The sequence below is a fragment of the Apostichopus japonicus genome, chromosome 16, assembly GCF_037975245.1.
Source record: "Apostichopus japonicus isolate 1M-3 chromosome 16, ASM3797524v1, whole genome shotgun sequence".
Lineage (NCBI taxonomy): Eukaryota > Metazoa > Echinodermata > Holothuroidea > Aspidochirotida > Stichopodidae > Apostichopus > Apostichopus japonicus.
Genome location: NC_092576.1, coordinates 11,653,998 through 11,677,266, shown reverse-complemented (window position 1 = coordinate 11,677,266; position 23,269 = coordinate 11,653,998). Strand labels below are relative to the sequence as shown.

The following is a 23,269-nucleotide window of genomic DNA, read 5'->3' as shown; positions in this document are numbered from 1 at the left end:
CGATTGGTTTCACTAGGTACCGGCACGTTCAATGTCTACTTATTCCGGGTCGCCAGTGAGACAAAGACGCTGCTGTTTACAGAGTCCGGTAACCAAGGGAACGTATGGCTCCAGGCTCGGATGGATATCCAGAGCTCCACGGATTACTACATTGTTATCGAAGCTATCGAGGGAGAAAGTTTTACCAGCGACATCGCCATCGACGACACCAGAAAGTATGACTATCCCTGTAATAGCCCACGTAAGTTGAGCCGTTGCCATGGCGATGTGTCTGTCCGTCCGTATGGCTGTCCGTCCCAAATGTCAACAACGGCGGAGAGAGAGGCTACTGCTACCCAGGTCCTCAGCAGTATGTTGTATCGACCTTGGTGAAATTTGTTACATATATTATTGGGTAACGAATGGCAATCACGAAAATGATAGGTCAAGGGTCATTTGGGGTCATGATAATGGAAACTATGCCTAGGTTTCATCTTTGACTTTGATCAAGCTTCTTTGTTTATTTGTTTGTTTATTTATTTGTATTATCAGAAAAGATATTACAATGTGAAAAGAAGTCTTCTATAAAGCCTGGATTGGCTTAACAGAGTAGAAGGCTCCCTGGTAAAAGAAGACAAATATAATACAAGTTGAATGAGCAGAATGATACAGATACTTTAAGGAGTAATAACTAGACAGGATAACATTGTCATAGTTCATAAAGAATTTAGCTATACATGTAATTACTTAATATATATAAATATAGCATAAAGACCGTATTAGTATGTTGTGATGATGTATTTTCTTAAATACTTCTTAAATAAACCCACACAACTTTTTGGTCTTTATATTATCTGGAAGGGAATTCCATGCTTTAATTATACGGTTACGAAAACTATAGATTCCTATATTGGTACGGTCAAAATTACGATGTGCATGCATTATAAGTATGTCTCGTTTGATAGTGATAAAAGTTTTGTTACTAGTAATAAAACTGTGGAAATTTTCCAGCAGTAACCCATTCCATGATTTGTAAGCAAAGGCCACAAGCTTCATTTTGATGATATCATAGTGATCAGCAAATAGTTGCTCGTAAAGTTGTACTGACTTTTCAGGTCAAAGGTCAATTTTAGTCAAATGGCATCAAAATGTGAAAATCATGTAGAAAGCCTACTCCCAATAGAACTACTAAGTGTATCATACGTTTGGTCTTTATGCTCAAGTTAAACCGTAGCGTTCAGCAGACTGCAGGCCATGACATTCTTACTTAATTGTCAGGTCGGAAGTCAATATTTAGTCAAAGAAGGTCAAGACCATTAAAAGAGAAAATATTAAAGCCGTCTCTTCCTATGGAAGTAGGATCTTTATATGATAACATGCCGGAAAGAAGCAACCATACATCTTAACATTTTTTAAAAATTTATTTTTTATTTATTTACTAAATATGGTTCTATTTTTTATCGTTTAGAATTGGTTGTTTATTACTATCTTTTTTAAGGCTTTTACAATAATTGTCTTACTGTACTATAGTTTCTCATACTTATTTATATTTAAACATTGACTATGATTTAATCTATTTTTCTATTAACATACTTCTGAAATTGTTTTGGACACTATACGTTTTAGTTTTTAGTATCGTTTAGTCCAGGTGTTTTTTGTTTTATATTGTTGCTTTTGGCTTTTACATGCTTTGCCTTATTGGTTCTATATATTTAATATTTTGGTTTTTGTTACTATTTGTGTTTAGGTTGTACATTTGTAAAGCGCTTTCAGCATCTTTGCTGATTATGCGCTATATAAATATTACTTATCATGATTATTATTACTACGTGTAAATGTTCATTTTGTAGGACAAAAAAAAAATCATAATTTGGGCTTTTCTCATATTCGGTTCACTTTCTCTAATTGTCTAATTATGACTTTCAGCCGTGACTCAACCACCGACTCAGCCTCCTGTCTACAACCCTGGATTCCTGGACTGTGACTTTGAGGGTAACAACCTCTGCCTCTGGTCTCAGGTACAGAGCGGTGTCCTGGATGACTTTGACTGGGATTTGGCTACCGGTCAGTCTGGCACGGTAGGAACAGGACCGCCAGCTGACCACACCAAACAGAGTCAACAAGGTAACTTGATTGTATAATACAATTGTGGTCTCTTGTGTAGTTGTTTACAATTATCTTTATTTTCTTCAGAATGCATAGAACAAGATTCTAAACTTTATCAGCAGGGCGAACAGGTCAAGAAGCTAGGATGTAGACTAACAATTTAACGGCTCGTCTGTACGTTGTAGTCAATGTGGTTCCTTGGTACTCTGTACAGAGTGTGACTCAGTGGTAAACTGATTTAGTCATGATAGTCATGCAAATAAATGAACTATTATCATCATAATAATCTGTCTACATTAAGGCAACATCAGGCAGGAGATTGCTATTGCCGTGATTTTCTATGCTGTCATAACTGGTAGTAATAAGTAAAATTACTTTGACTAGAAGTTCTGTGACAGTTTCCAGTAGTATCAATGACAAACAATTTAGTTTGCGATTGCCTGTGTTAGGGCCATTGTGTCCATACATCGTGTATTGCCACGCATTCAATTTCTGTGGCTATAATGATCAGTTCTGTAATAATTGTGCGTAGTAAAGTTACTTGACTAGAAGTCAGAGTGGTGTCCTTGACCATTCAATGATGCTTTGTGTTTTTCTGTAATTAATCCATATTTCACTTATTTTGGGCATCATGTCAGACGGAAAAAACTGCAGCCGCTACAGTAAGGATGAATTTAAAATGAAAGAACGCAGATTATATCTGCAGACCAGCAGTGCCTGTTGTGTGCAATGCAGATTGCCAAAGAAAATGATATACTTAATGCCCAGCCTGGCTGCAGCAATGCTGCAGTCTGCAGATCACAAAAAATGATGCACTAGGCTATGCACAGCTTGGCTGCAGTGATGCTGCAGCCTGCAGATCACAAAAAATGATGTACTCTATGCCTAGCCTGGCTGCAGTAATGCTGCAGCCTGCAGAGCACAAAAAAATGATGCACTTTATGCGCAGCCTGCCTGCAGTGATATTGCAGCCTGCAGATCACAAAAAAATGATGTACTCTCTGCGCAGCCTGACTGCAGTGATATTGCAGCCTGCAGATCACAAAAAATGATGCACTCTTTGCCCAGCCTGGCTGCAGTGAAGCTGCAGGCCTCAGATCACAAAACAATGATGTACTCTATGCTCAGCCTGGCTGCAGTAATGCTGCAGCCCGCAGATCACAAAAAATAATGTACTCTTTGCCCAGCCTGGCTGCAGTGATGCTGCAGCCCGCAGATCACCAAGAAAAATGATACATGTACTCTTTGTCCAGCCTGGCTGCAGTAATGCTGCAGCCCATAGATCACAAAAAAAGGATGTACTTAATGCTCAGCCTGGCTGTAGTGAAGCTGCAGCCCATCCTCACATATCAGCCTCCTATTCACACATGCAGTGCCTTTACTTCAAACTCTCTGAAAATCTCTTCAACTTTTGTCTTACAGGCCATTATATCCACATTGATGTATCGTCACAGCAACAGGATTCTGTGGCCAGGATCATCAGTCCAGTGATAGCCATGGATGGTCTCAACTACACAGATTCATGCTTGGAGTTCTGGTACCACATGTACGGACCCCACGTGGACACACTCAACGTCCTCATTACCGATGATCCAACAGATTTCAGTGAGTGTGAAGACTGTATTAAACAGAACTATAAAACTTTTTCAATTCTCAATCTCATTTTGTAGTCCTCTCGTGGTGATGTATCTTCAGCACATTGTCAGATATATACTTAATGTAGGGTGGTGAAGGCAACACATTTAACAGCCTGTTAACCATGGCACTGATCAGCCTAGCTGTTAGTCAACAGGCTGTAGAGTCTGTCAGCCAACAGTATAGCCTGTCAACCAACACTCTGCACAGCCTGTCAACCAACACCTTGGACATCCTAATAGTCGGCACACTAAACAGTCTGTCAGTCAACAGTTTGAATGTCTTGTCAGGCGACACACTTAACAGTCTGTGATCGAGACAGCTCTCTCAGCAGCCTAGCTGTAAGTCAACGCATTGTAGCTAGCCTGTCAGCCAACAGTCTGAATGTCTTGTCGATGACACAGAACAGCCTGTGAGCCATTGCACTGATCAGCCTAGCTGTTAGTCAACGCATTGTAGCTAGCCTATCAGCCAACAGTCTGAATGGCCTGTCAGTGACACACAGAACAGCCTGTGAGCCATTGCACTGATCAGCCTAGCTGTTAATCAACACACTGTAGCTAGCCTGTCAGCCAACAGTCTGAATGTCTTGTCGGTGACACACAGAACAGCCTGTGAGTCATTGCAATGATCAGCCTAGCTGTTAATGAACACATTGTAGCTAACCTGTCAGCCAATAGTCTGAATGTCTTGTTGGTGACACACAGAACAGCCTGTGAGCCATTGCAATGATCAGCCTAGCTGTTAATCAACACATTGTAGCTAACATGTCAGCCAATAGTCTGAATGTCTTGTTGGTGACACACAGAACAGCCTGTGAGCCATTGCACTGATCAGCCTAGCTGTTAATCAACACATTGTAGCTAGCATGTCAGCCAACACGGCCTGTCAACCAACACCCTGGACATCCTAACAGTCAGCACAGGCTAAACAGTCTGTCAGTTAACACACTGTAGCTAGCCTGTCAGCCAACAGTCTGAATGTCTTGTCCGCGACACACTTAACAGGCTGTCAGCCAAGACTCTGAAGGGCCTGTCAGTGAACTGAAATTATTATTGATCAAATAATATTTTTTTTGATATCACAGTCATTTGATTGACTAGCTAATGTGGAGTCCTTTTACTATGTCAATCACATTCACCATTTATTTGCTACTTTATTCTTGTAACCATGACAGCACAAAAATGTTCTCTCCTAAACAGCCTACGATGTAGTCTGGACTCGTTCCAGTAACCAGGGTTACGATTGGATGTACGAGCAGATTCAAATCTCAAACATGACAGAGGATTTCTACTACGTCTTTGAAGGTTACGCCGGTGCCTCCTTCCAAGGTGACATTGCCCTCGACGATATCGTTGTGGTCAACGGAACTTGTCCTGGGAGAAGTAAGTTTACAAATCATAGATTTGCCTTTAATAATAGTTATTAATACTAATAGTTCTTAATTTTCTCTGTCTAACCATGTGAAAATTGTTTTTGTCGTGATTACTGTAGGTAACTGTACGGAGCTTGGGTTATGTCGCAATCTGCATTAGCGTAGATGAAGTCACATTCTGTACTGTTCAAATCATATTGGAAATATCCATCCTTAACGATTAAAAAATTGTTTCTCTCTCAAAAGCAACATTAGCGTTCTCATACTTGACCAACATGTTTGAAAAATGATTTATCATTTTTTAAGGAACTTCTTTGGGCACACCAGACAATCCTTTTAAATAATATTATGAAGAAGGTTCATTTAGCGGTCTATTATAAAAGTGAATGTACTTTTGAATGGCAAAAAAGGGAAGCTTAAAAATGATTGCATGGAATCAGGTTTGTCTTAAATTTAAAGTATTATAAACGTTTGTTAAAATCTTCTTTTGTTATATGATGCCGGCTAATTGCTACTTTTCAGCAATCATACCAGATCTGCTCTGAGTATTATGGAAAAAAATAACATTACAATCTATCAAAATAAGGCATCTGTCTAGATATTTATGCACCTCACCAATATTTGAATGATCAAAATTCATTACTATAAGCTATTACTGTAAGTATAAGCATTGCTCTTCTATTTTGTTGTCATTCACAGAGGTTTGCGATTTTGAAACGGACCAGTGTGGCTACATCAACTTCCCTAATCCCGCATATCTTTACAAATTCCAACGAGGCTCGCCGAACGACCTCCCACAGCTGGGCATCCCGCGTGACCATACATATTATTCAGGATTTGGTAAATCAGCTTCAAATTTCTTCTTTTTTTTTCTCTTGACAGAGTGCACACTGAGTTAAGACAGTGACTGGTACACACATGTAAGCTACCCAAAAACAAAATGACACAAGCCCTTTTCTAACTTGGCTATGTCAAAATTTGAATCTTTTTTTAACGAGCTTCGTTAAAAAATATCCATTGTTTAACATTTAAGCTCTCTCTGCTTATCTGTTTGTCTGTTAGTCTGTTTGCCTGTCTAATTTGTCTACCTGTCTGTTACTGACTCATATCAGATGGTATGTTTTTGCTTGGGATTCCTTGATCCCATATGTTGAAGCTGTTGCCCATGTGAGATCCTTGTGAGATCCATGTGAGATCCATGTGAGATCCATGTGAGATCCATGTGAGTTCAATGTGAGTTCCATGTGAGGTCCATGTGAGGTCCATGTGAGATCCTTGTGAGGTCCATGTGAGATCCATGTGAGATCCATGTGAGATTCTTGTGAGATCCATGTGAGATCCATGTGAGATCCATGTGAGATCCATGTGAGATCCATGTAAGATCCATGTGAGATCCATGTGAGATCCATGTGAGATCCATGTAAGATCCATGTGAGATCCATGTGAGATCCATGTGAGATCCATGTGAGATCCTTCATAACTATTGAAACTACAATCAGCCGACTGGGACTTGGGGTAATGGGACATCCAAGTATGAAATCATGAAATTCTTCCCTTGGGGATTTAGCTCAATGTACGTACAAAATTTGTTCAAACCTCAAGGACAATGGGGGTAATAGTACAGTACTGTGATCGCTTAACTATCGTACAAAAATTTTCAACGATCGTAGAATTTCGAATAATATCGCGTAATATCGCACAATTTCGCACAAGTTCGTACACGAACTTTTCAACGAAATTTCGCACAATTCTAACGCATGTAAAATCGTACATTTGACCACAGGAATGTGTGCTTAATGAAGCAGAGAATTAACTCTGAACGGGCGAGGTGAAAGATTAGAATTTTCGGAGCCGTTCCAATAAAGATGTCGAAAAAGAATCAATGAAAAAAAAAGCATAGGCGCTCACTGGTCGAGGGCCAGTGGTTTTCCGCGTTTGCGGAATATCGCGGTAAAATGCGGAATTCATGAAATCTTGAAAAGCGAAAAACACGGAATTTGTTTTTCCCACCGATGCTTCTTTTAAAATGTATTTTCATGTGTGAATCAATTCACTTCAAAAACGGGCACGGAGGTAATTTACCGGTAAAAAGAAAAATCGAAGTTAAAAACAGTCAATTCATCCAGTCAGCATGCAAACATTTACACTACCGCTCCCGTATAAGGATCGTATAAAAGCGTTTTTAAACAAGTACAACAGAGCATTAACTCGTTGATAAAAGGAAATGCTATTTTTTTTTGTGCTCGATGAATGGAGATTAAAGTGGCCGAAAGAATTAGTGAGATGTTTGAAACAGCCATTTCCTACATCGTACTTAGCTCATGATGCTGTGATAACTGTTAATGATATACATCTAGAAGGAAAGAGGACGATGGTGTTTTCCCATATAATGTTTTAATAAGGAAACTATTCAATGGTCTTTATCCCCCTTTTCTAACATAAAGGTTGTGTTCCATGAAGGAAAAATTCAGCTTAAATTCATTTTTAAACTTTTGGGAAGATTTTGAAGAAATGATAAACTTATAAAGGGCGTTTGATGCAGTGCTAGGTGGAAAAACATGTTCCTCGTCTGCATCCGCTTTTTTGTTTAGGTTTTTGTCGTCCTTTTTTCTGTTAAGTTTTGAACGAGATCAACATGTATTTTGCTTGGTCTATAACACCTGTCGCTACGGTGCTTAGGTTCAAACATTTGACAGTTTAATTTCGCCAATAGCCTAGCCCTTTGTTGGATTTGTATTTCAAGCACAAAAAATCGTGTTTCAAATGGATTTTGAAGCACAACGATTATTAAAATGCTCACCGTAAAATGCAGATGATGTTCAAACAACACATGTCGTATATATTCCAATAAAGATCTGTGACATAGGATAAATGGAAGTGCGTACGAACAACGATGTTGGTAAAACTGGCAATTTTAGACAATTTTTATTCTCACTCAGTAAGCCTTACTGACGAAAATTAGAAACTACATGTACATTAAAGTTTTAGATGTTGAAAATACCATCTTTTATATTTAGGAGGATACAAAAGATTTAGAACACCCAAACAATCCCCCTTCCCGACCACCTCAGAAAAAAAAAGAAACGTCTTGAAATGTACCATAGGCTCACAGTGCATTGACACAAAAGTTATTTAATAACAGCTAGCTCTACACAGATTGTTTACATGTGTGTCGCCAGACAGTACAGTACTGCGCCAGACATCATTTGCATATTACACCAAAAGGCGGAATTCCTTTGCCTTGTATCAGATGTAGCTGGCTAGCAACAGGTGCACAAAATAAAATACCCTGGACGGACGGCCGACATGCAATGTTTGTTGGGAGTGATTGACAGTTGCTTTGTTACAGAAAGACGCAGCCTTTTGTTCAGTTGAAACATTGCATTTTTTTTAGTCTAAACCATAAGGAGTTATGGGCGCGAGGCCTGGTTGATCAGTTCCTTAGAATTCAGTTATGGATGCATTAAAAAAAGTTTACAACAGACCTCAGCCTGTATGTATCCCACTCATAGATAATTTGTATAATATTTTTTATTTTCGGTCTCGTTGGTGTAAAATATGGTAAATATGACGTCATTTGTATGATGCATAAGTAGCTTCTACGGACTTGACACCCCTTCCCCCACTGCCCCCCCCCCCCCACCCTCCCTCCTGCAACAACCTCTACTGCAGAAAGCAGTTCTCGAGTTGATACGGAAGGGCTGTCCGTTGTGTTGATCACAATAACCGACTGAAAAAGGTCACTCATGACTCATGCACAAATACCCCGTTCCCACGAACACGGTCTTGCTTCAAGCAAGCATAGGTGGAGCTAAAACCGTAACCGCAGATAAGCCCTGCAATTTGAACCCGCGTTTCAACGAGTTAACTCCGGGCATAGCGGCACGCTTGGAAAACCTTGGAAATCGTCCGAACCAGGTTATTGCAATAGAGAATACGAGCGATCGACAGATATATGCAGTGAGATTTTCGCGGGTGCATATATCATCCAAGCAGCGCACACACACGCTATTTTCTACCGGGGCTTTCCCGATACGGCCAACGTTTATCACCTTTGAAAAAGTCAATGCACTGGGCAGGGAAATCATTGTTCGTACCTGAAAAGCAATATTTTGAGTGGTACGACTTTTCGCGGGGGTTACGTTAAAACAATCTTTCATAGTTTCCAAAATAAAAAAAAATCAAATGGAAAACCTAAATGTAATCATATCAATTATATCTAGCAGATATGCCGACTTTGTGTGCGTACAATGTTCCAACAACTCTGGAAAAAAAATTGTTCGCACACTAAGTCTTTACCGAAAAGAAATATGTGACCCCTAACACAAAATGGTTGAGCTGGGCTCGATGTGCGCACCTGTTTTATACTGTACAATTGGACTAGACATAGATGTTAAAACTTTTCTTGGCAAGTTGCCAACAAGAAATTCCACTGCAGTGTATTTTGCTAGTATTGCATGGTGTGTAGGCTTTTCTCTCCCATACATAAAGATGTCTCAGTACACTGGAGCGTTTTCGACATATTATTTTCGTCGCACCAAATGCCAAGCAATGCGAATACTTCATCTTCCGACCACATACCCTGTACTCTACTCTGTCTACTTTTGCGAAAATATCGATAATAATAATAATAATAATGGCCTTTCCGGTTATCTGGACGTCTTCAAGAAAGCAACTCAAACTTTATACTGTATGCATGCGGATATACACGGGCAGCTATACACTGTGTACTACTCAGCAATGCCTTACGTAATTCCTTCATTCTCGCTGCATCGGTCCATTGTACACATGCACAACCAATATGGAAATAGACACAGTTTATGTCGATACAGAAATTAGCAAGCGGCGGAAACCACAACTGGTAAAATCCATCTTATCTTTTACACCCCAAGGCAATAATTTATTTACATTGATCAACGTTTACCCGGGCTTAGCTGTCCTAACCCCACCTCTCATGAGGGGCTTGATCAAGCTTGGGCTTGGAATTCCACTATCCTTATTCCCATCTTCAGACCGATATTTTCTCATACGTTACCGATATTTACCGATAACTACCAGTCGCCTCAACAGGGTGACCATCACCTCCCTTTACCCGTCCCCAAAATTAGAAAGACCTTGCGACTAAAACTACCTACTACGCCGGTAATATAGTGAACAGCGCTAGCCCTGTACACAGCACGTGTCTTCCTTGCATGGATCTTGCTATGACTAGCTTATTTACTACTGACGTCCAGAATGTTTGTTTTCCCAGAATGCCTACGGAGGTAGGCCTACCTGGGGTAAAATGAGGAACGCGCGTACTTATTGTCCAATCACTGCAGCAGGATGAGCTAACAGGTGTTTATAGGGACCCTGGGAGTCTTTGGGCTATTGATTACCAAAATAGTTAAAAACTTCTTTTTCACGAAATGAGACCACGTTCGACGTTATTAAATTACGGCACTGTAAAACGGGATGACACGGGGAACGGGCCCCTACCCACACCAGAATTGTTGTGCCACCCCCCTTCTCCCCCCCCAAATGACGAACATATTCGGAGACAGTCTGAATGTTTCTCTACTAAGACAATACCGTAACTCATTCGATAACGAGATTACGCAGAATGACATACAGGGTAGGCTATATGATCAGAAAGCCTACTTCGAAAGTTACGCCGTATACACCTCGCAAGAAAACTACGATAACCTTAAATGAAAAAAAAAAACAATATTTTGCACTTGCAGATCTGGCTTCCCCCAAAATGCAATGATAAGGTTTAGACCCAGTAGTACTTCTTAATACATTGAGTTTTCAATTTCTAGTCAAAAATATTTTCTGAAGAAAAACCGTACGATATTTTTCACAAATATTGATGCATAAGTGCTTCCTCACAATCAACATGCCGCCCGAAATTCGCTCCGCTTAGTACGCTTACGAAAACTTCTATATATATATATATATATATATATAACACGTGGAAAACCCGAGATTTTACACACCCATTGACATTGGTCACGGAACATAAGTAGGTCATCGACATTCGAACTTGGCAACTTGCCCAAGTTCATTGCACCGTGGGAACGACTCAATACATTGAACAAGATGTAACATTTTCCCCGCCATCTAGACGTCGAGTGTAACTTTTGGTGTAACATGCAAATTATTAATGGTACTATGCTGTGCGGTTAAAACTTATTGCGACACATACAAATTTTTGTTTTCTCGGGTGGTAGGGAAAAGGGGTGATTCGGTGAACTCAATCTCTTTGTATAGTACTTGGATACTTAAAATGACCATGTACATGCAGTTTCTATTTCTCTTTAGAAAGCTCTACTTAGCATTGTTATCCTTTGTGGATCTTTATTGGAATATATACGAAATGTACTTTTTGACGCCAGTATTTAACGGTAAGCATTTGTTAAATTTTTGACAGCTTCAAAATCCATTTTCAAAAAAGTCTGATTTCATGAAGGTTTTATAAAATCGACATACAGCTAGGGTAGGAAAATATTAACTTAACCACATTAACAAAAGTTGTTCTATTATCCAAATAAAATACATGTTTCTCGTACTGAGATCTGAAAAAAAACGGGCGGCCATTTTTCTTCTTTTCAAGCGCTAATATTAGTTTGGAATATGTGGCAACCCTTACAAAATAATTTTTAAGGATAGTTGAGATTTCTTGTAATCCGAATAGAAACTCGGGAATCAGGTAAAAGGAGGCCCATTGCGCGGACGAGAAACATGTTTTGTTTTTAACCGGCCCTTCTTCAAACTCAAAGTTGTTGGGTGGATTTTTTTTTTTCTTTTCAGTTGTTGGGTGGAATTTTTTCTCTTTTCATTCAGTTGGAGCCAACGGTAAATTATATAAAAAATTGACACAAGAAACGCTTAGTAACACTTTATTTTTCTTCTAGGTTTTCAAATTCTTTCTGCGACTTTAATCCTATTCATTGAGCACAATAGCATTTCCTGCGTAGAAACTCGTACATGGATTATACGAATGTCTACGCGGCAATTTGTTTGTCAACGAGTTTATTCGCGATTATACTTGTTTATACGTCTTTACACGATCATGTGCGCATACACATGTCCAGTTATACGTGAGCGGTACTGTACACTGCATATTGAATGTATGACATTTGAGTCTCGTAACTAAGTGATTTGAACCATAGATAAAAGTTGTATTGTATACTTCGAACACACGTAATATCAAAAAACGACTGTTGTAATTCTAAAAGGCCTATTCAACGATTTTGTGCGATTTTGTACGTTGTAAAACTGACCGCAAAAACCGCGAATAATTGTGCGAATTTCGTACAAATCTTTACGTCCGAATTTTTCAACGATTTTTTAAATCGCGCAAAATCGCATAAATTCGAATAACGTCGAATAAAATCGTAAAAAATCGCAGAATATCGTTTCTTCGAAATTGTACGATCGTTAAGCGATCACAGTACTGTAAGTTATAACATTTTTATGTCGATGAAATTTGCAGCAATGCTACATTAGGTACCATGTGAAAAGTAGGATGCTGAGGGGGCTGCAGCATCATGCAGCTTGGCTGGGTAGGACATAATCTATATTGTGCCTCTCAGTTTCACACAATAAACACTGTAGGTCTAGTAGTAGAAGAAAGACATCATCTATTAGGTACCATAAGAAAAGTAGGATGCTGAGGGGGCTGCAGCATCATGCAGCTTGGCTGGGTAGGACATAATCTATATTGTGCCTCTCAGTTTCACACAATATACACTGTAGGTCCAGTAGAAGAAAGACATCATCTATAGGGACCATGTGAAAAGTAGGATGCTGAGGGGGCTGCAGCATCATGCAGCTTGGCTGGGTAGGACATAATCAATATTGTGCCTCTCAGTTTCACACAATATACACTGTAGGTCCAGTAGAAGAAAGACATCTATTAGGTACCATGTGAAAAGTAGGATGCTGAGGGGGCTGCAGCATCCTGCAGCTTGGCTGCGTAAGACGTAATCTATATTGTGCCTCCCAGTTTCACACAATATACACTGTAGGTCTAGTAGACACTGTAGGTCCAGTAGAAGAAGAAAGACATCATCTATTAGGTACCATGTGAAAAGTAGGATGCTGAGGGGGCTGCAGCATCATGCAGCTCGGCTGGGTAGGACATAATCTATATTGTGCCTCTCAGTTTCACACAATAAACACTGTATGTCTAAAGTAGGTCTGAAAGTCTGGATGTAGCCAGTCTTAAGAATCGTTAGATGCAGTGTCTCTTACAAAATGGATCCTTTTTCAGTCCATCAATTCGTGAATTGATTGACATCTTTCTTCATCTTGGCTTTTTGTTTTGTATGATTCTTTCAGGACATTTCATGTATGTGGATCCATTCAAAGATAGTAATGTCTCAGCTTCAGGGGTGCTTGTATCCCCCCGGTACGACATTCCTCCCGGGAGCGTCTTCGCTAAGATCAGTTACTGGAGTGTTGAAAATGGTAGGTTTTCCAATTCTTAACATTATAATATAACCACACTTCATATCCATGTTTGTCAGGTTACGTCCTCGTTCATCTTTTATATTTACTCCTTTTGGGGGTTTTCAACTTTTACTTGCCCCATGTGTGATGTAAAAAATTTAATAACAAAAGTTAGCTCCTTCTTTATCCAAATAGTGCTCTTGCCAAATATACCTTTTTATTAACCATCATTTCTTGACGCTCACAATATCAAACTGAGTCAACCATGTCGGGTGAAATTTACTGTGATTTAAATTATTGACATTCCTTTAACAGACACTTTGAACATCAGTATTAATGACATGCCAAGACCAAGATAAAAGATTCCTTGGAAATTATCAACTTTGTCCCCAAATCTTGAACTGTTTATAGTTTAGGATTCTCCACCAGAAAATCAGGAAACAATATTCATAGATACAGGCATGAGCTTTTTTATCCGTGATATCTTTTCTACCGCGGGGACAAATACTATTATCCTAACACACTATAACATATGCAAACTGGAGCCTGTACCGCAGTTTTTGCAAAGTTCCGTGATTATTTTTGTACCCAAGGCTCATCACTGTAGATAGAACTATGCGATTGGTTTATCACATGATTCCATCTTACGGATTTTATTTTCTCGTCTCTTAAATATCTCAGTGGCCAATAGCTTCACTTTCATCGCACTCCAATACGAAGGAACTACCTCTGGAGTATCCACAGAGCCAGTGGAGTTCCACCAGGGCTCGTCGGTCACTGCCACTGGAGAGCAAGAATTCTGGCGCCATCGAGTCGGAAACTATGTCCTCGATTCCAGTTACACTGGGTTGATTCTCTACCTTTACGTCAGCGTCTTTGCTCCCTTCGGGGCCGATGCAGTCGCTGTAGACGATATCGAGGTGGTATTCACCGACATTTTGAGCTATACTTGTAAGTCTAAAGCTTTTATTCATGACGAGATTTAGTTCATTAACCATAGGTTGCATTTTTCAGCTCTCGTGACCTCAACTTACTGAAACTTTATCTCTCCTGCAAACAGACTGGTTGGTTTGTAAGAGTTGATTTTGTGTTCACACCTTGCCATGTCTGCCTTGATCTGATAGTGATTTGGCTACTAGCTGTGTGATGAGTTACATAATAGACAAATATAGGCAGCTCAACTAAGGTGCGAAAAGATGGGACTGATCACTCAACTAACCAACTGGAAAAAAACCTGCCGTTCAGTACAAATTGCAGCTTTTTGGATGTAACCTATAGCTAATGGACACTTTCACGGCATGTTCAAGTCTGTTACTGTAACTACTACAATTGCAATGAACCTCTTTGTGCAGTCAACTCTAGCAGATCTCGAAACGAAGTGTCTGTCTCGTGACCGGTCAATGGGAATTGAAAAATATGACCATTTCAAGCGTGATTAATACATATGTAGGGCAAAAAATGGGGATAAAAATCAAACTTTATCTTATACACCTTACAAAGACAAGGAAATGTCCAAGTATGTTAATTACCGGTATTTTTTATCTTTGCAGTATATACTTTGTATATATCTTTGAAGTATATATCTTTGAAGTATCCTTACGTATATACTGTATTATATATATTTGTACGCTTTTCTTTTCTTTTCTCCCAGGGAGTCTCCTAGCTACTGTACCTTGTTAAGTCTTTTTAAGACTTTATAGGAGACTTCCTTTCCCATTGTACACAATTGGCGATAAACAAATAAATAATGAAAATAGTATGTTGTGCAAACGTGGAATTTGTTCAGGTATCAAGAAGTAACGAATTCTAAGAAATTGCATGATAAAGGCAACAGGGGAGATGAAAAAAATAAATATTCGGTCCCTCAATCTATGCACTTTTTACAATGTTAGGAATTTTAACATGTGCTTTTTGATGATTTGCATTTTTGGAGTTTTTGAAGAATGCTTTATCATCGCGGTTTTTATCTGTTTCAAGAAGCGGTTTTATAAGTTATATAGCAGCTTTTGGCACGAAAAGTTCTTATCGAACCAAAACACATGACAATGTCTTAGATACACAGCAAACGTGCATTGGAATTTATTAGAGCAGATCTGTGGAACTTACCCATAAGGTGACTCAGTTCTTTCATAAATTCACCCTTTCCTGTATATTTTGTTCTTTTTTTTGTCTCTATTTCTCTTAGATTATTGCACATTTGAGACGGATGCCTGCTCTTGGGACAACGCCCAGTACGGAGATGAATTTGACTGGTTCCGCCACAGTGGGGGCACTGCTAGCTTCGGCACGGGACCTACCGTCGATCACACCCTGGGAACACCGTCCGGGTGGTACATGTTCATAGAGGGGTCTCATCAGAACCCTGGAGACAGGGCCCGTCTCGAGTCGTCTGTGAATCTCGCCCCAACCATAGAGTACTGTGTGCAGTTCTGGTACCACATATATGGAGAGGATGTCGGCAGTCTCAGGGTATGTTTTAAAAGTTCAACAACTTTCCTACCCTTACCAAAAAGAACACATAATAACCAAAAAATTCCCGCTCTAACACCATTCAACAACATCCCTACCCTTACCAAAACAGGCATGATCTTTATCTGCGAAATTGCGGAACATTCATGATTTCTTTTCTACCTTGGGGACAAAAACTATTATCCTAACACACTGTAGCATACCAAAACTGGAGCCTATACCGCAATTTTTGTAAATTCTGTGATTTTTTTTTACCCCAGGCTCTTCCCTGCCAAAAAGAGCACATTAAAAAAAAAAAATCCCCCCTCTAACAGGTTTTATAAACTCACGGGTAGAAACATGTTATATGTGTAAATATAAGGTACATGCTTTTATTTTGATTAGTTTTTATGTTTTAGAAGTTATAATGTCTTAGTACATGACATCATATTTCAATATTTAGAACACAAAACAAAAGAAATCTGCCAACAATCTTACATTAATAGAGTGTGCGAGTTCCTAAGGCCTTTGGTGTGAGCACCTAGCCAGCCAAAGGTGTGTATTGCTTATAAAATCAAGATTTAGGGAGGGGGTCGTGGTCAAATGGCTAAGAAAATGGATAGATGATCGAAGGATTGCAGTTTCGAGTCCTGGCCAGATCGTTCCTTGAGTCCTTTGGCAAGGCATTTTTTATCTCCATTGCCTCTATTTACTCAGGTTTATGAATCTAGGGACCTGCAATGTAAACTTGTAAATATAGTTGCATGAGCTGGTTTGTGGCTACGTCCTAGATTGGAAGTCCCCCAGGGAACACGTTGATGTTGCACACTCTAAGTACCCTGGAACAACTATTTGAATTGTACATACAATGGGGATGTGACAATTAAGTACCCAATGACCAGGAGTTTAACTGTAACAAAATTCATGTGAGAAGGCCTTGCCTTGATTCAAGATTGGAAACCTTGATACTTTGACCTTATTTGATTCTCTAGCCTTTAGCTCCAACCATTTTGTTTCTCTCTGGCCCTTATAGAAAATTTATTGATAAAAAACCCTATTATCAAGCTTGAGCTTTTTCCGCGAATTCTCGGAATACCTGTGATTTCTTTTCTACCTCAGGGGAAAAACTATTATCCTAACACACTGTACCGTACCCAAACTGGAGCCTATACCGCAATTTTTTTGCAAAATCCATGATTTTTTTTACCCCAGGCTCTTCCCTGCCAAAAAGAACACATAAAAAAATATCCCCCCTCTAACAGGTTTTAAACTCACAGGTTCAAACATGTTATATGTGTAAATAAGGTACGTGCTTTTATATTTTTATTAGTTTTTATGTTTTAGCTGTTATAAAAGTCATGTTAGAAGGCCTTGCCTTGATTCAAGATTGGACACCTCAATACTTTGACTTTATTTGATTCTCTGGCCTTTAGCTCCAACCATTTTGTCTCTCTCTAGCCCTTATAGAAAATTTATTAAAAAAAACTCTATTATCAGGCTTGAGCTTTTTCCGCAAATTCTCGGAATATCCGTGAATTCTTTTCTACCTCAGGGGAAAAACTATTATCCTAACACACTGTACCATATGCAAACTGGAGCCTATACCGCAATTTTTGCAAAGTTCCGTGATTTTTTTTTTACCCCAGGCTCATCCCTGTATTATATAAATGTTAAAATTATTATGTTCTTCTTCTTTTAACCCCCTTCTAACCAAAAATAATTTCATTTTAGCTCACTTGGGAGACTGGCCTGAGAAGTTACACCCTTTGGAGTATGGACGGGGACCAGGGTGACCAGTGGCTGTATGCGGTCATCCCCTACCTCCCACCCGATGACTACAGGGTAGGTCTAGTATTTTACAAATAAATCCCTCCTCTCAGACTGAGAATTTTCTAGACAGAGAAACACATTTTGAGACAAAACTTCAAATCTCTGTGCCAAGTATAGCCATCTTGTTTTATTTAATCATTGAATGACTTGTGGCAAATATCAGCTTATTCTGGATACATGCTATACAATATATATCATGGTTTAATGTTCAGTTGAGGCCTTTAATGTTTTAACCTTTAAAGCTCCTGCCCTTAGTCTGTTTTTGTTCCAGCTTCTGGCCCTCCTGTTGTTTATTTACGTTACCTAGACATTGCAGTAGATAAACAGTTTGTTAACTTGTTAATATTCTCCCTTCAGTTTATAAAGTGTTTGAAAACACACCCTTTTTAATACAGTGTTAGCTCAGTGGTTTGGAAGGGTGTTCCATTGACTAGTACCAAAATATGAGAATGCCGGATGGGCAAATGACACAGTTGCTCACGTAGTCACGTATTTTCAAAAACATTGCAAGTTGATTTATTGATATTGATATTGTCACTTCATTTATAACTATGCCGATGAAAAATCTAAACCCGAGTTTTAAATTCAGTTGAAGGACAGAGATCTGTCTCGTTAATCATAATGCCTAACGATAAAGGCCGGCCCTGTTTTTTCTTCAATTATTGCCAAATATCTGATCTTATTTATGGAGTATCGAACAACATTGCTGATATCGAAGGACATAACAGGAAGGTCAGTAAACCAATATCTAAAGTCTTTTCTGGAAAATTGTTGTAATTTTTTTGTATAACCATTCATTTCCTTTATTTTGATGTTGTCTTCAGCTTGTCTTTGAGGCCACAGTTGGAACTGGAATTAATTCTGATATAGCTATAGACGACGTCTACTATATGGCCACCTGCGTCTACCCTACACCGAGACCAAAGTTTAATTGTCTGTCCGAGTTACCGGCAGAGGAGGTGGCCGCTACGCAGGTCTGCGATTGGTCGGTCGACTGTTCGAACGGACGCGACGAGGCCATGTGCAGTAAGTAACATCTACATCTACATCGGTACTCTGCAATAGACTGGTGTTCATCTCGCATTTAATTAGTGACATCAACGGTGGCAGAACTAGGGGGTATTGGTCAGGGAGGGAGAGAATGGTCTGTAGGGGCGCTTTCGAGACTATCTAAGCGGAGCGCCACCACAAGTTGGCGCAGAGCGTACACAATTTTTTTGAGTAAAGATACTCCCTAGATCGCCGGAAATGACCCTTTCCGGGCCTTGCTAATTTGCAGATAAATGAAGATTAAATAGGTGTCATCGCCTTTTTGTCAGAAAATTACACCAACAAAATGTGACAAATGTCAATAGGTACTTGAGAGCGCAATAAAAAAGTCAATAATCGCGAATAAGTAAAAAGGTGGTAAAAAGCTGAAAATGGCGTCAGCAGTCCATTTGAGTCTGTCAGAACTGTATGAACACTTCGCCACTGGACATCACCAAGTCATGTGTTGCATATTAAATCTCTGCTAAGTCCCTAGATGTTTTCACTTTGAAATTTGTCAGCAGACGTTATCGAAATCAATTCTGGAGGCAAAGAGTTCCAGTAGGCAAAGAGTTGTAATCATCTGTTTTGCAGCGAGTGTTGGATGAACTTAGCTTGATTGAGTTGTCTAGTTGTACGAGCTGGCTTCTTAATGTAGGATGGGATAGGAATAGCAGTCTTTCCATTAGTTGCTTTATAAAGTACAGATAACTTCATAAAGCAAAATATCCATCTTTTAGATTTTATTTTTATCTTAAAGCGTTTTACCTCTGATCATTTCAAAGGCAAGAGAAGCCGACTCAAAAATACGTCTCTTGAGTACGCATGTAGAGAGGAATATTATTAGCAAAAAAGCAAAACAGAGATATATTTGTGTAATAGGGGATCCAATCTTACGGCAGTTTTTTATGGTTCGCTAACACTGTGCATCTGTGATACATTTTTCTTTTATGAAATTCAAAATTCTTTTGTATTGATCATCCTTTGCTTAAATAACCCCCCCCCCAACCCACCCCCTCTCACCCACCCAACGTTTCTCTGCTTCAGCATTAACCTTTTACTATTTGCATTCACCTTTCTACTATTTACGTAACTTCTGAATTTATTTTGGACTATATGCGTATTGGGCCTTTTTTATTTTTATATTTTTCTTTTAGTATTGTTTAGTATGAGTGTTTTTTTTTATATTGTTGCCTTTGGATTCTACATATTTTTGCCTTATTGGTTCTATATATTTAATATTTTGTTACTTTTTGTTTTTTAGGTTCTACATTTGTAAAATTTGTAAAGCGCTTTGAGCAGCTTTGCTGATTATGCGCTATATAAATATTACTTTATATTATTAATTATATTATATATAATATATATACTATAATTATGCGCTATATAAATATTACTTTATATTATTAATTATATTATATATAATATTTATATTATATATAATATATTCATTATATTATATTAACTTGATGATTGCATTCTGTTTTCTGCTATAGTGCCAAACAGTTTTGATGATGACCTGGGTCGTTACACCGTGATAGACTACGTACTGTATCCCTGGACCAACTCCAACGTCACAGACGGTCAGGGACCAACATTGGACTGGTCAGGTGACACCACGAGTGGTGCGTACATGCTGGTAGACACGGTGAACCCTAACCTAGCTGGTCGACCTATAGCTGTTCTGGTCAGTCCAGAGATACAACAGGTGTACGGGTCGTCCTGCCAGATCAGTTTCTGGTACTACATGTCCGGTGATGGTGAGTATGAAATGTGTCGTGTTGTCATAGTTACACCTAGTTATGATGGTGTCGTGTTGTCATAGTTACACCCAGTTACAGAAGCTTTAGATTGGGTTGAGTCATAGCTTATATCCTAAACAGCCTAGCTTCTGGTACTACATGTCCGGTGATGGTGAGTATGAAGTGTGTCATGTTGTCATAGTTACACCTAGTTATGATGGTGTCGTGTTGTCATAGTTACACCTAGTTACAGAAGCTTTAGATTGGGTTGAGAAAAAAAGATTCCACATTTGAGTTTAAGATGTTAAATTGGAAGCCACCTGACGTGTAAGTTGTAATCCAATGAGCTCTTGTGGGCTTCTCCCACTTTTGTGGTCGCTGAAGCGTCGTAAACACAACCGCTAATTATTAATATTATTATTGTGTAAAAGTAAGTTGGCCTGACGTTTCGATCCCAGCAGGATCTTCTTCAGAGGCTAAAAAAAAAAAAAAAAAATATTTATTTTAGATTATTACTTACCGGGAAGTAACTAAGAAAATGTGTTTTAGGTGTACTCCCAAGAATGTTTTTTTGTAAATAACTGTGTGGAGAGTTTGTAAACTGCGTACATTGTACATTTCATTAGTTACTGCCGTATGTAAAGTGATCCTTTCTTTTGACTTATTATTCTGTGACAATTGACCTCTAGCAAACACAATGACATGTAGATACATTTTTATGATATTTTGCCCTTCTTTTCTCCATATTTAAGAAAATATGCATTTCTCATTTTCCCCCGATTTTTTTCCAAAGCTGGTAGACTGATATTAGCATTCTCAGCATCTGATGATCCCTATGAGCAGACCATAGTCACAAGGATTTACGGTGACCAAGGCAGCTTCTGGCAGGAAGCTATTGTCAATCTCAACCGAATTGCCAAACCATTTGTGGTAAGTCTAATAAAACTTTAAGTTTACATGCATCATACAACAACTCCTAATCACAGACCATGGCTGAATGTGGTTCAGTATGGTCCAGTGTGGTGTAGAATGGTTAAGTACGGTGAATAGTAAGGTTCAGTATGGAGTGCCATGGTTTAGTATGGTGTAGTGAGGTTCAGTATGGTATCATGATTCAGTTTGGTTCAGTATGGTGTAGCATGGTTCAGTATGGTGTGGCATGATTCCATATGGTGTAGCATGGTTCAGTATGGTGTGGAATGGTTCAGTATGATGTGGCATGGTTCAGTATGGTGTGGCATGGTTCAGTATGGTGTGGCATGGTTCTGTGTGATGTGGCATGGTGCAGTATGATGTGGCATGGTTCAGTATGATGTGGCATGATGCAGTATGGTGTAGCATGGTTCAGTATGGTGTGGCATGGTTCAGTATGGTGTGGCATGGTGCAGTATGATGTGACATGGTTCAGTATGGTGTGGAATGATTCCATATGGTGTTGCATCGTTCCATATGGTGTAGCATGGTTCAGTATGGTGTGGCAAGGTTCAGTATGGTGTGGCATGATTCAGTATGGTGTGGCATGATTCCATATGGTGTAGCATGGTTCAGTATGGTGTGGCATCGTTCAGTATGGTGTGACATGGTTCAATATGGTGAAGCATGGTTCAGTATGGTGCACCATGGTTCAGTATGGTGTGGCATGGTTCAGTATGGTTGTAGCATGGTTCAGTATGGTGTGGCATAGTTCAGTATTTGTGCACCATGATTCAGTATGCTGCATACATTATGAATTCTGTGTTGTTTAGTTTAAATAGACAAATAACCTTTGGTGGTCCTGAATGATAAGACCAAGTCTGGGATGAACTGACTGTTTTCCAACTACAAAACTGGACTGAGTTTGTCTGAATTAAACATCCCTATCAATCAAGTATCATGTATTTATGAGATGGTGAACAATTTATGAATGTTTCGTTAACTTCATATTCAACAGCTTATATTTGAAGCTATGCCATCTCTCGGTGCCGGGGAAATCATCGCCATCGATGAAATCACAGAGAGCGCCACCACTCTCTGCGGACCTCCAGTCCGCCAGCCGTCGTGTCAGTCTAATGAGTTCAGATGTTCCAGCGGAGCTTGTATCACTGAAGATAAACTCTGTGATTTCACAGACGACTGTGGTGATTTCAGCGATGAGCTTCAGTGTAGTAAGTAGCTTTAACACTGGTACTAGCCTATGGAAGGGTGACTTTAGTCCGACATTTGAGCTTCAGTGTAGTATTAAGCACCCTTTAACACTGGTCCTAGCCTATGAAAGGGTGGCTTTAGTCCGACATTTGAACTGCAGTGTAATAAGCACCTTTCACACTGTTCCTAGCCTATGGACAGGTGACTATAGTCTGAATTCTGAGCTGTTGTGTAGTAAGTAGCTTTAACACTGATCCTAGCCTATGAAAGGGTGAATTTGGTCCAACATTTGAGCTGTAGTGTAGTAAGCACCTTTAAAACTGTTCCTAGCATATGAAATGGTGACTTTAGTCCAACATTTGAGCTGTAGTGTAGTAAGCACCTTTAACACTGGTCCTAGCCTATGAAATGGTGACTTTAGTCCAACATTTGAGCTGCTGTGTAGTAAGCACCTTTTAACACTGTGCCTATGAAACGGTGACTTTAGTCTGAATTCTGAGCTGCTGTGTAGTAAAGTAGCCTTAACACTGTTCCTAGCCTATAGACAGGTGACTTTGGTCCAACA

The 23,269-nt window shown here is 39.3% G+C and overlaps 1 protein-coding gene across 2 annotated transcripts in view; it reads left to right on the top strand.

Annotated features, from left to right (window-relative positions):
- LOC139983053 (MAM and LDL-receptor class A domain-containing protein 1-like) overlaps positions 1-23,269 on the top strand; it is a 170,602-nt gene that overhangs the window by 32,948 nt on the left and 114,385 nt on the right. For both annotated transcript variants that reach the window (XM_071996389.1, XM_071996391.1), the window contains 13 exons: positions 17-241; positions 1,906-2,103; positions 3,508-3,690; positions 4,923-5,105; positions 5,795-5,935; positions 13,421-13,549; positions 14,213-14,482; positions 15,717-16,000; positions 17,711-17,821; positions 18,634-18,835; positions 20,335-20,598; positions 21,374-21,510; positions 22,511-22,724. In XM_071996389.1, coding sequence (XP_071852490.1) covers positions 17-241; positions 1,906-2,103; positions 3,508-3,690; positions 4,923-5,105; positions 5,795-5,935; positions 13,421-13,549; positions 14,213-14,482; positions 15,717-16,000; positions 17,711-17,821; positions 18,634-18,835; positions 20,335-20,598; positions 21,374-21,510; positions 22,511-22,724 — 2,541 coding nt within the window. The remainder of the gene's footprint in view (positions 1-16; positions 242-1,905; positions 2,104-3,507; positions 3,691-4,922; positions 5,106-5,794; positions 5,936-13,420; positions 13,550-14,212; positions 14,483-15,716; positions 16,001-17,710; positions 17,822-18,633; positions 18,836-20,334; positions 20,599-21,373; positions 21,511-22,510; positions 22,725-23,269) is intronic.